This window comes from Amblyraja radiata, chromosome 1 (assembly GCF_010909765.2).
Source record: "Amblyraja radiata isolate CabotCenter1 chromosome 1, sAmbRad1.1.pri, whole genome shotgun sequence".
Classification (NCBI taxonomy): Eukaryota; Metazoa; Chordata; class Chondrichthyes; order Rajiformes; family Rajidae; genus Amblyraja; species Amblyraja radiata.
Genome location: NC_045956.1, coordinates 115,272,946 through 115,288,585, shown reverse-complemented (window position 1 = coordinate 115,288,585; position 15,640 = coordinate 115,272,946). Strand labels below are relative to the sequence as shown.

Here is a 15,640-nt window from a genome sequence, read left to right as displayed (position 1 = left end):
TTTGAGGATGTAACTAGGGAAATGGACAAGGTAGAGCCCGTGGATGTAGTGCACCTGGACTTTCAGAAAGCATTTGAAAAGGTCCCACATAGGAGCTTAGTGGGCAAAATTAGGGCACATGGTATTGGGGGTAGAGTGCTGACATGGATAGAAAATTGGTTGGCAGACAGGAAACAAAGAGTAGGGATTAACGGGTCCCTTTCAGAATGGCAGGCAGTGGTTAGAGGGGTACCGCAAGGCTCGGTTATACATTAATGATCCAGATGAAGGGATTAAAAGTAACATTAGCAAATTTGCAGATGACTCATAGCTGGGTGGCTGTGTGAAGAGGATGCTATGAGGATGCAGGGTGACTTGGACAGGTTGGATGAGCAGGCAGATGCATGGCAGATGCAGTTTAATGTGGATAAATGTGAGGTTATCCACTTTGGTAGCAAAACAGGAAGGCAGATTAATATCTAAATGAGGGATCGGCAACCTTGTTCTGAATAGGGGCCAGGATGCATGTCTGTGAGCGGATGGCGGGCACATCTATCACGTGTACACATGGATCCCGCCCCGGATGGCAGGCATCAAATCACGTGTTCACATAGATCCCACCCCTTTGAGGACACTGGGCCCAGTTACGGTCGCTCACGAACATGGCGTACCTACGGACCATTGCCTTGGCTCTGTCCTGAAGGCAGTGGCTCCAATACTCACACTCACTCGTCCAGGCATATTGACAACCCCGATCCCGACAGTGAAGCCCAGACACAGAAGGTGCACGGCTGTGCCAGTGGCTTTGCGCAGGATGCGGTACAGCCGGAGCTCGGCGGCTCCGCCATTGTGGCCACCAGCACAGGCCTCCTTGCGTCCTTGCATCACCGCGCCTGGGCGACGCGGCCTCGGGGGGGTACCGGAGATTATGGAAGTCTGCGGGCCGGATGATTACGGAAAAAATAATACGCCCGCGGGACGGATGATTTCACGTTACGGGCCGCATTCGGACCGGGGGCCGTAGGTTGCCGACCCCTGATCTAAATGGTGTCAAGTTGGGAAAAGGGGAAGTACAACGAGATCTGGGGTCCTTGTTCATCAGTGACTGAAAGTAAGCACGTAGGTACAGCAGGCAGTGAAGGAAGCGAATGGTATGTTGGCCTTCATAACAAGAGGAGTTGAGTTCCTCTTGGAGCAAAGAGGTCCTTCTGCAGTTGAACAGGGCCCTAGTGAGACCACACCTGGAGTATTGTGTGCAGTTTTGGTCTCTAAATTTGTGGAAGGACATTCTTACTATTTAGGGAGTGCAGCGTAGGTTCACCAGGTTAATTCCCGGGATGGCGGGACTGTCATATGTTGATAGAATGGAGTGGCTGGGCTTGTATACTCTGGAATTTAGAAGGATGAGAAGGATTCTTATTGAAACATATAAGATTATTAAGGGTTTGGAAACGCTACAGGCAGGAAACATGTTCCCGATGTTGGAGGAATCCAGAACCAGGGGCCACATTTTAAGAAAAAGGGGTAAGCCATTTAGAACGGAGATGAGGAAAAACTTTTTCACACAGAGTTGTGAGTCTGTGGAATTCTCTCCCTCAGAAGGAGGTGGAGGCCGGTTCTCTGGATGATTTCAAGAGAGTCAGATAGAGCTCTTAAAGATAGCGGAGTCAGGGGATCTAGGGAGAAGGCAGGAACGGGGTACTGATTGTGGATGATCAGCCATGATCACATTGAATGGTGGTGCTGGCTCGAAGGGCCGAATGGCCTACTCCTGCACCTATGGACAATTGTTTATTGAGTGAAATACAATACAATTCAATTTATTGTCATTTGGACCCCTTGAGGTCCAAACGAAATGCCGTTTCTGCAGCCATACATTACAAACAAATAGATCCAAGACACAACATAATTTACATAAACATCCATCACATCGCTGTGATGGAAGGCCAAAAAAACTTATCTCTCCACTGCACTCTCCCCCCCGATGTCAGAGTCAAAGTCAAAGTCAAAGTCAAAGCCCCGGCGGGCGATGGCGAATTGTCCCGTGGCCATTAAAGCCACGCCGGGTGATGCAAGGTCGCACACCGGGTCTTGGTGTTAGAGCCCCCGGCGTGCGCTCGCAAACTCCCACGGCCATTCCAAGCCGCGCGGGGCGATGATGTAAGGCCCCGCTCCAGGAGCTCTTCAACCCCGCAACTCGGGCGGGAGAAGTCGCCGTTGCGGGAGCCCTGAAAAGCGGTCCCCCTCCAGGAACCCGCGGGCTCCCGGTGCCGTCCGCCAAACCCGCAGTTGCAGCCACCGAATCTCCGGGGGTCGGGTCGCAGCAGCGTCCACCACAGCTCCACCCGCTCTGGACTCGGCCAGCTCCGCGACGGTGAGGTGAGTAGTCGGCACCACAGCCCCCGGTCTTCCTGTTGGAGGCCGCTCCTCGTTGCAGCCCCAACGACAACGGAGACCCGACAAAGAAAAGGTCGGGTCTCCCGTGCAGGGAGAGATTTAAAAGTTACCCCCTCCCCCCCACACCACCCCCACCCCCCCACACACATACCCCAACAAAAAATAACAAAAACTACATAAAAACATAGACATAAAATAATAAAAAACGCAGACGGACTGCAGAGGCCGCTGCTGACGAGAGTCGCACCGCCCACTCTCCAGACCAGATATAACCAGACCAGGATACAAAATATCTTTCCATAGCACATTAACAGAACATGGTGTAGGAAGGAACTGCAGATGCTGGTTTAAACCGAAGATGGACATAAAATGCTGGAGCAATTCATGGGACAGGCAGCAACTCTGGAGAGAAGGAATGGGTGACATTTTCAGTATGAAGAAGGGTCTCGACCTGAAACATCACCCATTCCTTCTCTCCAGAGATGCTGCCTGTCCCGCTGATTTACTCCAGCATTTTGTGTCTATAATAGAACATGGTATTTGGTAGGGTAGGCTCTCTATTGAGATAGAGGTTTATATAATTTAGAGGTTTATAAAGGTTTGACATTCCATTTCACTTTACTTTTTCTGACTCCATTTTGTGTCCTTTACACCTCTAACCTTTGTCACTTCGCCCATCAATAACCTCCACCCCCTCGCCCCCCTCACTTGAATCCACATCATTTGCCAGGCTTTGCCCCATCACACCTCTTTTTTCTAGCTTTCTCCCACCCTACTGTAATCAGTAAGAAGGGCCCAGACCTGCACTATTGACTGTTTTTCCTTCCACCGATACTGCCTAATCCGCTGAATTCCTCGAACACCATGTATTGGTCAAGTTTCCAATATCTGCAATTTCTTGTGAATCCCTAATTAATTCATTAACCATATGGTCCATAAACAATGGGATCACCTGGGCAACCTTGGCCTCAGAGGTAATCTTTTTCCCAGTTCTTATTAAAGTCTTTGATCTGAAATATTACCTGGTGCTTGATTATTTTCATCATTTTCTGTTTTTATATTAGATTTCTATCATCTGTAGTTGTTGATTTTCAATTGCCCCAAATTTTTAATTTTGTTATCCGAAATTTAAATCCTGTCATATGACAAATTTGTCCTGTCATAAATAACATCTACTTTAGAATCTGGTTTCATATCAGTATTGTTCAATATGAATTAAAGCATAGCTTGGGATAAATAATTAATTGGCCGAAGATTACTGTTCCAAATGCAAATTATTCCATGTACTTTTTCCTTCTTCAATTCCCTGCTATAATTTTGAATTAAGTGCTCACTCCAATCAACAAATGTGCACAGTATTAAAAAAATGCTGAAGGGCAGCAAGTTTATAAAAATACATGTATATTTCCAAGCTTGTCAGGATATTTTCAATTAACTTGCCATAACATTTTGCATGCTACAAGGCTACTGCAGAATAATTCTTACATTGTCTTCAAAGCTCGTTTTAAAAAGCAAAATCCATTAAAATATATATTTTTTACTAATTACAATAAATTAAAATTGGTATACAAGATATACAGTTTAAAGTACATACCACTAAGAACTCCTTCTTATCCACCATTTCATTGCCATCAGTGTCAAACATGTTGAAAGCTATTTTAAAACCTGCATGAGGCTCTGCAACATTTATGCAAAATACATTTGTTATACACAGTAACATATTTAAGGGGTGCACGCTATTAAATCTAAAGCAAATATCACTTTACAAGTAAATCTCCTGAAGACTATGAAAGTAAAATACATAGACAGGCTTCAAATTAAAAAACAAGTCTTCCTTCATTATAATGTCAAATATATTTTTATTTTCTCAAAATAAATAAGTTTGAACTTAACAGCTTTCTACTGTATGCAATTTGGTTTACACTAATTTACTGTGTCATTAATAATTTCATGTCATTAAGGTGTTATTAGAAGACATGTTGCACTGTTTCCAATGCTTAAAATTGTATTCAATTGCATGAAAAACATGCTGTCGAATTCATATAATGCCTTTAATTTGCTGCTTTAATGGTCGTAAGATGTTTTCCTTACTACCACCTGGGACTACTCAGATGAGAATACGATTAGTGGAGACTTGATCAAATGACACGCATTCAAATAATTCCAAAAAATTAATTGAAATACTTAGCAATATTTTGCCATCTAGAACAAAGACAGGTTAATATTCCCCATAACAAGGAAGAAAAAGAGCAGGAAAAAATAGGGTTAAAAGAAACAAAATCAAATGCCACTAAGTAATGGTTAAAGTTTGAAATCGTTATGATTCAGTCTCAAATATTTAAATGATTTAAGAAAAAACCCCAGAAAATCAAAGCAGAAAAGTTGGAGGCAGAGAACTTAACAGTTGGCATGCTGATACACTAATGCTTGAAAGGAATACTCAACATACAGAAAATAAAGTTATTACTTTAATTATTTTGATACAAGGTATAAAAGGTGATAATGGTTATTTTTTCCCTACTTCAAAAACTATTTGTACTTTAATCAAAATATTAGAAAAATGAAATTTAGATTGCTTTTCTGATTATTTATATAGGTTTGTAAAATGATACCATGTACAAGTTCTAAAAGCATTTGCTGAAATTATTAAACATGCCATTTACTCAACTCACTTGTTAGTATGCACAAAAGAAACAAATATTCGGTGTAGGCAATCAGACCTAAAATAAAAGTGATATCACTGATTATTGTAAGAAAAATCAACTGCACATTTGCAGCATTTAGAACAGGTTTGTATGAATTGCAGTGTTTTTTCCAATATGTCAAAAACATCTAGAATTGTAAGTGGGACATTCACATTTGAAAAAAAAGATTGTGGATTGTATGAATTGCAGTGTTTTTTCCAATATGTCAAAAACATCTAGAATTGTAAGTGGGACATTCACAATCTAGTTTCTATCCTTCAGAACAGAGTTTCCTGTTTACACTAAACCTGAATGTTAAAGTGCACTTGTTGAGGTTAAGTAGTCTAACTTTACGACCTACTGCTTTTGTCCCCTAAAGCATATAAAAATAGAGAACAAACGGTATAATTGACCTTCTAAGTGGCTACAAACTCAAATAAAATTAAGATACCTGTATGACATTCATCTATGATAAGATGCTCCTTGGGTTTTGATAACAGGGTGTAAAACATCCTTAGGTAATCACTCAATTAGTGTGAACAGGTTTTTTTGTTTTGATTTGTTTTACAAGAAAGAGATTGTCTCCTAACAAAGAGAGCAGTATATCCAATGTGCAACAAATAACTAAACATGAAGCAACTACTAGCCTTTGAAAAACATTTGCTTCTTTACCTGTAACAGAAGATTGTGACCAATAGTCAGATAGCTATGGTTGAATGCACTGAGGTTATGGGAGAAAGATTTTGTAATAGTCACCACAAAAAAAGACTTCCAGAAAGATCATAATAACACAAAGAAGGCTTGAGAATAATAAAGAAAATGTACACATTGATTAATTGTGATAATGGAGATATGTTTTTCATTTGTGGCAATGTTACTGTTTAAATATAACAATTGAGGCATAATACACAAAAGCTACATTTTCCAGAGCTCCTGCTCTACTACTATAATTACGAAAGGAAATCGCCAGCCATAAAATATGCAGAATATCGAACCTGCCCCAAACTCATGTCAGAAATTAATTAATGAAGCAAGGCAAGTAAACTAGGTCCTGTGAAGTTGCAGAACATTCCAATAGCCCAGTGCAGGGAGCTAATCATAGATGATATACTGCAACATGAAATTATCATAAAATCCTCCAACAGCATCTATATACTTAAAAGTCTGATCTTGTTTATTTATTTGTGTGTGTGTGTGTGTTTGTGTATAATCATGTCTTCGCGAAAAAACGACGCGCTAGTGGTAATATTTTTACATATTCCGGTAGAGTTTTTCCCGTGGAGTCCGAAATCCCCTTATCTGAAAATCTCATGCCTTATTTCTCGAGTTATTACTGAAAATGTTCAAAAATCTAACAAAACTTTGAATTTAAAAACGACTGTCTTTCGCTGATGACGTCACAATGGGTCTGCATGTCCTTCTTCCTCGCACTGCGAGTGACGTCACCCCACTCCCCTTATTCAAGACTCAGCCTGCCCCCCGCTCCAAAAGATGCAGAAAGAACGAGCAAGTCGGGCCCACCCCGCTCGCCGAGTCCACGTCATCCTCCTCTCTGCCCTCATTGAGGGATGGGACCGAGCTGTCGGGTCCTCGGGTCGGGTCCTCTCTCTCTGCCCTCCCTCTCTTTGCCCCTCCTCTCTCTCTGCCCTCTCTCTCTCTCTCCCTCTCTAGCCGTGCCTGCGAGTTGGGGTATGCGTGAGTGGATAGGGCGGGGGATGGGGTAAAAGGAGTGAATGAATAATATTAATATATCATGGGGGGTGGTTACTGTGTATGTGGGGGGGGGGGGGGTTAGTGTGTGTGTGTGTGTGTGTCGCAGGCCGCCCCCCCCGCAACCCCGCGTTCAGGGGACGGGACCCAACGGGTCCCACTTGGTCTAGTATTATTTAAGATTCCGTTCACTCCTCGTATCATTCGAAATTTTCTAAAAGATTGTCCTATTGGAAGATGTGCACAGGACATATTGACCTGAATTCTTATGATGCAGGACTTAGGTGGCCTGAATTCTTACCCAGATGTGTAAGCAGATATGATAGTGGCGTTAAGGAAGCTTTTAGGTAGGCACCTGAACATGCAGGGAGTGGCAGGAGATGAATCACCTGCAGGTAGACGGGATTAATTTTAATGTAGCATCATGTTCAACATAGACATCGTGGGGCAGAGGGTCTATTCCTGTGCTGTACTGTTCTATGGTAAATGGCCAAATATCTTTTGCACATCATAGCCCCTGGAAGGCATGTCGGCTGCATAATGCCAAGGGTGAAAATCTAGAGATCCAAGTTATATCCAGAAGTGGTCTAACACAGTAAAGATCCACCAGTCATAAGGAGGAGCAGGTATATAAATTACTGATTGCGAGGTACCCGATTATAGGTTAATGGGTTAGTAAACTGAGTTTTGTACATATGGATTCATGAATTTGAGCCGGGGAATTTAATTTTAAATAATTAAATACATCTGGATTAAAAATTCATAGTCAGTAATGGTGCCATTAACATTCAAAAGAAAAATAAATCTACCTTTTTAAATCTCAGCCTAGTCCACTTGCAACCTGTTAACTTGTTAAACTGTTTTATGGACCCATAAAGACTGAAACGGGTGAATTTATTATGGGGAACAAGGAAATGGCAGATGAGTTGAACAGGTACTTTGGATCCGTCTTCAATAAGGAGGACACAAACAATCTTCCTGATGTACTAGCGGCCAGAGGATCTGGGGTGACGGAGGAAATGAAGGAAATCCACATTAGGCAGGAGATGGTGTTGGGTAGACTGATGGGACTGAAGGCTGATAAATCCCCAGAGCCTGATGGTCTGCATCCCAGGGTATTTAAGGAAGTGGCTCGAGAAATCGTGGACGCATTTATGATCATTTTCCAATGTTGTATAGATTCAGGATCAGTTCCTGTGGATTGGAGGGTAGCTAATGTTATCCCACTTTTTAAGAAGGGTGGGAGAGAGAAAACAGGGAATTATAGACCAGTTAGCCTGGCGTCGGTGGTGGGGAAGATGCTGGAGTCAATTATAAAAGATGAAATAGCGGCACATTTGGATAGCAGTCACAGGATCTGTCCGAGTCAGCATGAATTTACGAAGGGGAAATCATGCTTGACTAATCTTCTGGAATGTTTTGAGGATGTAACTAGGAAAATGGACAAGGGAGAGCCAGTGGATGTAGTGTACCTAGACTTTCAGAAAGTATTTGATAAGATCACACATAGGAGATTAGTGGGCAAAATTAGGGCACATGGTATTGGGGGTCGAGTGCTGATGGATAGAAAATTAGTTGGCAGACAGGAAACAGAGTAGGGATTAATGGGTCCCTTTCAGAATGGCAGCCAGTGACTATTGGGGTACCGCAAGGCTCGGTGCTGGGACCGCAGCTATTTACAATATACATCAATGATTTAGATGAAGCGATTCAGTAACATTAGCAAATTTGCCAATGACACAAAGCTGGGTGGCGGTGTGAACTGTGAGGAGGATGCTATGAGAATGCAGAGTGACTTGGACAGGTTGGGTGAGGGGGCAGATGCAGTTTAATGTGGATAAATGTGAGGTTATCCACTTTGGTAGCAAAAACGGGAAGGCAGATTATTATCTAAAGTTGGGAAAAGGGAAAGTACAATGGGATCTGGGGTTCCTTGTTCATTAGTCAATGAAAGTAAGCATGCAGGTCCAGAAGGCAGTGAAGAAAGCGAATGGCATGTTGGCCTTCATAACAAGAGGAGTTGAGTATAGGAGCAAAGAGGTTCCTTCATAACAAGAGGAGTTGAGTATAGGAGCAAAGAAGTTCTCTTGCAGTTGTACAGGGCCCTAGTGAGACCACACCTGGAGTATTGTGCGCCGTTTTGGTCTCCAAATTTGGGGAAGGACATTTTGCTATTGAGGGAGTGCAGCGTAGGTTCACAAGGTTAATTCCCAGGATGGCGGGACTGTCATATGCTGAGTGAATGGAGCAGCTGGGCTTGTACACTCTGGAGTTTAGAAGGATGAGAGGCAATCTCATTGAAACATATAAGATTGTTAAGGGCTTGGACACGCTAGAGGCAGGAAACATGTTCCCGATGTTGGGGGAGTCCAGAACCTGGGGCCACAGTTTAAGAATAAGGAGTAAGCCATTTAGAACGGAGACGAGGAAACACTTTTTCTCACAGAGAGTGGTGAGTCTGTGGAATTCTCTGCCTCAGAGGGCGGTGGAGGCAGGTTCTCTGGATGCTTTCAAGAGAGAGATAGATAGGGCTCTTAAAAATAGCAGAGTCAGGGGATATGGGGAGAAGGCAGGAACGGGGTACTGATTGGGGGTGATCAACCATGATCACATTGAATGGCGGTGCTGGCTCGAACGGCCGAATGGCCTACTCCTGCACCTATTGTCTATTGCCTATATCTTAGCTAGGGCACCAGCAATTTTGTCTCTAGCTTTCCACAGTGATATATCTGATTGTTTCTGACAAAGATGTGTCGCTCTGTGTTAGCTATGTAACTTGCAGCAGTAAATATAATTTGACAAGTTACTGGAGCTTCTGGATCCTTTTATCTGTGGAGCTGATTAAAACCGGGTTTGAGAAAACAGGAACAGAAATCTGACAGCTCATTGTAATATGGAAATGACAAAAGTAACTACAGAAAAATCCTAAAAATCCGATGTGATGTGGATTAATAAATAAAATGCTGGAAGAATTCAGCGGGTCAAGCAGCATCAGTGAAATTAACAAAATGATCAATGTTTTTGTTTGAAACCCAGCATCAGGATTGAGGGTATAGCGGGAAAATAGCCGTTGTATGAAAGTGAGAGGGAAAGATGAGACAGACCGATAGGATTAGAGGTGAGAATAATTTGCTAGCATTTGCATTTCTTGACCATGGTTCTGTTAACTGTGATGTTTCACTCAGACCATGGTTCTGTTAACTGTGATGTTTCATTCACAGCTTATAATTTCTGGAAATGGCCAAAATTGCCAGCTAAAATGAGACCATAAAGAGGTTACAACATTTCTTATTTTTGTGATGTGTTGTAATGACCCTAATTATGATTGCAGTAATTTGTCAACATTTGTACTTATTAAAATTGTATTATGACATGTATGCAAGGTGGCATCTGTTGTCTTGGATGGTTGCAGGTTATTCAAAACTTATACAAGAAATACAGCATGGAAAGATGCAAAAAGCGGGCCAGGCAACATCTAGGATTTGAGTATAGGAGCAGGGAGGTTCTACTGCAGTTGTACAGGGTCCTGGTGAGACCACACCTGGAGTATTGCGTACAGTTTTAGAAACATAGAAACATAGAAATTAGGTGCAGGAGTAGGCCATTCGGCCTGTATACTCTGGAATTTAGAAGGATGAGAGGTTATCTTATTGAAACATGTAAGATTATTAAGGGTTTGGACACGCTAGAGGCAGGAAACATGTTCCCGATGTTGGGGAGTCCAGAACCAGGGGCTACAGTTTAAGAATAAAGGGTAAGCCATTTAGAACGGAGATGAGGAAACACTTTTTGTTGTGAGTCCGTGGAATTCTCTGCCTCAGAAGGCGGTGGAGGCCGGTTCTCCGGATACTTTCAAGAGAGAGCTAGATAGGGCTCTTAACGATAGCGGAGTCAGGGGATATGGGGAGAAGGCAGGAACGGGGTACTGATTGTGGATGATCAGCCATGATCACAATGAATGGTGGTGTTGGCTCGAAGGGTCGAATGGCCTACTCCTGCACCTATTGTCTATTGTCTAACTCAAATTCCCTCTGAAAAGGTCCCAGCATTCAGTTCAGTTACAAACAGGGATAGGGTGAAGCATTGACATAACTAGTAAGCTCACGTCCTATGAATGAATCAAGAAATTTGATTGCTTTACAAATTGCAAGTTAAATTAATGTCTAATTTTGTGTCAGATCAATACTGCTGGAAAACATCTGGCATTAACAAAGTTACTAACACAGTGGAATATTTATATTTCATTCAGAACTATTACAGAAAATCTGTCCGTAGGATACATCCTCACATCCATTTTCATTTATTTTCCATAAAAGCTGATCCGATTCATTCCCCCAAACAAGAGAATAATTTATTAAACGGATGGGACAGAATTTGAAATGAAACATATTTTACCTATTTTTGGACACGAAGAACAAAATTTAAACAACAAATGTACATTATTTGAACTACAGCATAAAACAATAAATCATAAATTGTTCCTTTCTAGGTAAGATTTTGACTGCATTCATACCCTTTTGTTAATGTTTATGCTGCAGCACCTTCAAAGTCTGGTGTGTTATAATTATGGCACGTTTATATAAGGAGTTTCTTTCAAAGAATAAGATTATAAATTTATCTCTCGGTATTTGATCCCTCTGAGATTCTTCACTGTTGAGACAATAATTGATAGCTTCAAATTATCCACTTTCTAATACTATGTACAAGTACAAACAATGCACAAAAGAAGTGTTTTTGGATACATGCAGTCAGCCATTTCCTTTTATATCCACAAGAATCACTAAACCCTATCTTTGATTAACTAATATTATGGATTACAACTAAATATTTTTGAATAATGTTAAAATATTTTGACTAATTTATTGAAGCCAAATGCTGGAACCACAAGTTTGGTTCTCACCATGTTTGGTGCATGCAGCATTCAATTAATAAAATGCTATCCTATACTACAAGCTACCTTTGTAAATCTGCTAGCAACATCAACCTCATTGGAAGAGCCATTCTTATGCCCTCTACTCATGCAACCCCACCTCCATCTTTTCTTTGTCTTCGCTCAGCCCGCCTGAACCTACCCGAACTCCCGGTTGCTGGACACTTTAACTCTCCTTCCCATTCCTGCGCAGACCTTTCTGTCCTAGGTCTCCTCCAGCATCTATTTTGCTTGGGCAGTTTATAGCCCAGTGTTATGAATATTGATTTTTCTCACTTCAGGTAGAAACATAGAAAATAGGTGCAGGAGTAGGCCATTCGGCCCTTCGAGCCTGCACCGCCATTCAATATGATCATGGCTGATCATCCAACTCAGTATCCTGTACCTGCCTTCTCTCCATACCCCCTGATCCCTTTAGCCACAAGGGCCACATCTAACTCCCTCTTAAATATAGCCAATGAACTGACCTCAACTACCTTCTGTGGCAGAGAATTCCAGAGATTCACCCGTGTGAAAAATGTTTTCCTCATCTCGGTCCTAAAAGATTTCCCCCTTATCCTTAAACTGTGACCCCTTGTTCTGGACTTCCCCAACATCGAGAACAATCTTCCTGCATCTAGCCTGTCCAACCCTTTAAGAATTTTGTAAGTTTCTATAAGATCCCCCCTCAATCTTCTAAATTCTAGCGAGTACAAACCGAGTCTATCCAGTCTTTCTTCATATGAAAGTCCTGACATCCCAGAAATCAGTCTGGTGAACCTTCGCTGTACTCTCTCTATGGCAAGAATGTCCTTCCCGGTAGCCCCGGCATTCCCTCTCTCTCTATTCCTCCCCCACCCAAGTCGTACTAGCTACTAATTTTCACCATAAAAACAGTTAACAATGGCCAGTTTCCTTTATCATCGTAACTTTTTTGCATATCTTTTATTCATTGTTCATCTCTTCACATCACCGTATATATTTCTCGTTTCCCTTATCCCTAACCAGTCTGAGAAAGGGTCTCAACCCGAAACATCACCTATTCCTTCTCTCCAGAGATGCTGCCTGTCCCGCTGAATTACTCCAGCTTTTTGTGTCTATCTTCCATCTTTTCTTTGTTCTTCCAGTTATAAATCAATGTTTATATAATGAAAATACTTAATGCCTACTGAATTACAAAGTATTGGTGTGTTTCTTTGTGATTGCCATCAAATTCTTGTCCAAATAATTGACACTGACAAGCCAGAAGTTTAAATAGATGTTGTTAACAGAAAAATTCCACAGCAACACCTCATAAAAAGCTTTCTTACATACATTGTAACTCAATGCTACTCTAACAGTTAATACTGATCACTGTGAATAGAATTAAGAGCATAAAATTGTCTAGCTAGTGAGGGACCTCAAACAGACTTAGGCATTCTCGAGTGCCTTCACAAGGCATCTAAAGATGAGGTTTGTTTGACAGCCAACATAATACCTTTGTGAGTGACTTTGCTTTGGTTTGAAACTCAACACCAGGATTAACAGGTTTCAACCTAGTTCTGGTGCTCAGTTTCAGTTCCAACATAGTTATTTGGTCCGAGCGTGGAAAACTACCTACATCACAGGTATTCACTGTGTAGGAATTAATTCTTCAAAGCTCTAATGGCAGCTTTATCCATCAACAATGAACAAGATTTTGGACATTTAAGGTTTTTAAAATCGTATAAACTCCTACCAACAAAGGTATGAAAAGTCAGTCATTTTAGCATTTTTTCCAATTACTTTGATGGGTAATGTTCCACAAATTACAATACACTTGTTTCGGAGTTATTTATTTTACCAAATTTTCGATGAAACTTAAAATATGAACATTTCCAAATGTTTTAAAATTTCAAATTACAAAATTCTTTTGGGGGGGTAAGTATTAGCATAAAGTTAAAAACAGGGGGGGGGGGGGGTAAGTATTAGCATAAAGTTTAAAACAATGTAAAACATGTTATGCTACTTTAAAATATAATTTAACTGCATAAAAGTTGATAAAATACATCTTAATCCTCTCAAAAATTATTATCGCATTTTCAGTTGGTTAAGCTATTTTTCCAATAGAAATTGTTTTGATCATTTAGTTACAAGTCTCAAGCAATGGTATGGCTTTTGATAATAATTAAAGTTATTTTATAGTTAATTACTTTTTCTTCATATGTAGGCAATTTGTTTCACGTTTATCTTGCCCAAATTTTAAAACTAACTAGACCATGGGGGACCCGTTGGGTCCCGTCCCCTCAACGCGCGGTTGCCGGGGGGGGGGGGGGGGGGGAGGCCTTCGACGTCACACACACTAACCACCCCTACACACACTAACCCCCCCCCTGATTATATTAATATAATTAATTCGCTCCTTTTACCCCATCCCCCGCCCTATCCACTCACTCATAACCCCCAACTGCACTGGCGCGGCTAGAGAAGGGGGCGGGTGGAGAGGGAGGGGGAGGGGGAGGAGGGTGGAGAGGGAGAAGGAGGGGGTAGAAATTGAGTGTGGGGGGCAGAGAGAGGGGGGCAGAGAGAGCTTGAGGGGGGGGGGGAGGGCGGCTGGGCCATGTAACTCGCAGCTCGTGGAAAACAGTGGGGCTGCGTGTTGAAAATTTTGCACAGCTTGCCGCGATGAGCAGAGGCATTGTGACGTCATCCAGCTCGCTTCAGCACGTTAGATTTTAAAAAGATGTCAGATTGGTGAACACTTAGTAAAAAAACTCAGGAAATAATAAATCAAATTTTCAGATGAGGGGATTTTGAGATCATGAGGTAAATTTCATGATCTCAATAAGATTTCCATCAGGTATACCAAGATTTAGTTACATTGAACACAATTAATACTTTATAAATAAATAACTAAGCACACTGGTTACTACAGGATATGGATCTTAAAAGCATTGTGGCTGTAGTGCTCTGGATTAGTGTTTACTTGAATGACAGAATATCACCATCACTGACACACTGTCTCTTCGGTGTACACCAAGGCATCTTTGATAGTACCTCCCAAATAGTGCCATAGTGGCACAACTGGTAGAGCTGCTGCCTTACAGTGCCAGAGAACCGGATTCGAACCCGACCGCTGATGCTGTCTGATGGAGTTTGCACATTCATCCTGTGACCACATGGATTTCCACCGGGTGCTTCGGTTTCCTCCCACATCCCAAACACATGTGCATTTGTAGGTTAATTGGCCACTGTAAATTGCCCCTAGAGTGTAGGGAGTGAATGCAAAAGTGTGATAACATAGAACTAACGTGATCAGGTGATCAATGCACAGCGTCGACTTGTTGGGCCAAAGGACCTGCTTCCATGAGGGGGGGGGGGGGGGGGTCATAGAAGATTGAGGGGTGATATTATAGAAATTTACAAAATTCTTAAGTGGTTGGACAGGCTAGATGCAGGAAGATTGTTCCCGATGTTGGGGAAGTCCAGAACAAGGGGTCACAGTTTAAGGATAAGGGGGAAGTCTTTTAGGACCGAGATGAGAAAAACTTTTTTTCACACAGAGTGGTGAATCTGTGGAATTCTTTGCCACAGATAGTTGAGGCCAGTTCATTGGCTATATTGAAGATGGAGTTAGATGTGGCCCTTGTGGCTAAAGGGATCAGGGGGTATGGAGGGAAGGCAGGTACAGGATACTGAATTGGATGATCAGCCATGATCATATTGAATGGCGGTGCAGGCTCGAAGGGCCGAATGGCCTACTCCTGCACCTATTTTCTATGTTTCTATGCAACATCTCTAAATTTCTACAGATCTGATAAAGAGCACATCCATGAGAACTCTACCATATTTAAGTCACATGTTTTGCCATTGTGGAAATATACCAATGTTCCTTCATTGGCACAGAGTAAGAATTCTGGAATTCCCTACATAACTAGTTTTACCACTAACTACACAGATTCGTGAAGGCAACTAACATCACTGCAGTAATACTTTTTTTTCC

General features: G+C 41.9%; 1 protein-coding gene across 4 annotated transcripts in view; it reads right to left on the bottom strand.

The window, feature by feature from the left end:
* micu3 (mitochondrial calcium uptake family member 3) overlaps positions 1-15,640 on the bottom strand; it is a 129,013-nt gene that overhangs the window by 75,193 nt on the left and 38,180 nt on the right. For 3 of the 4 annotated variants that reach the window (XM_033029258.1, XM_033029267.1, XM_033029287.1), the window contains exons 5-6: positions 5,049-5,096; positions 3,971-4,053 (exon numbers count right to left, since the gene is read on the bottom strand). In XM_033029258.1, the coding sequence (XP_032885149.1) occupies positions 3,971-4,053; positions 5,049-5,096 (131 nt within the window). The remainder of the gene's footprint in view (positions 1-3,970; positions 4,054-5,048; positions 5,097-15,640) is intronic. The other variant, XM_033029277.1, reaches the window with a different exon arrangement.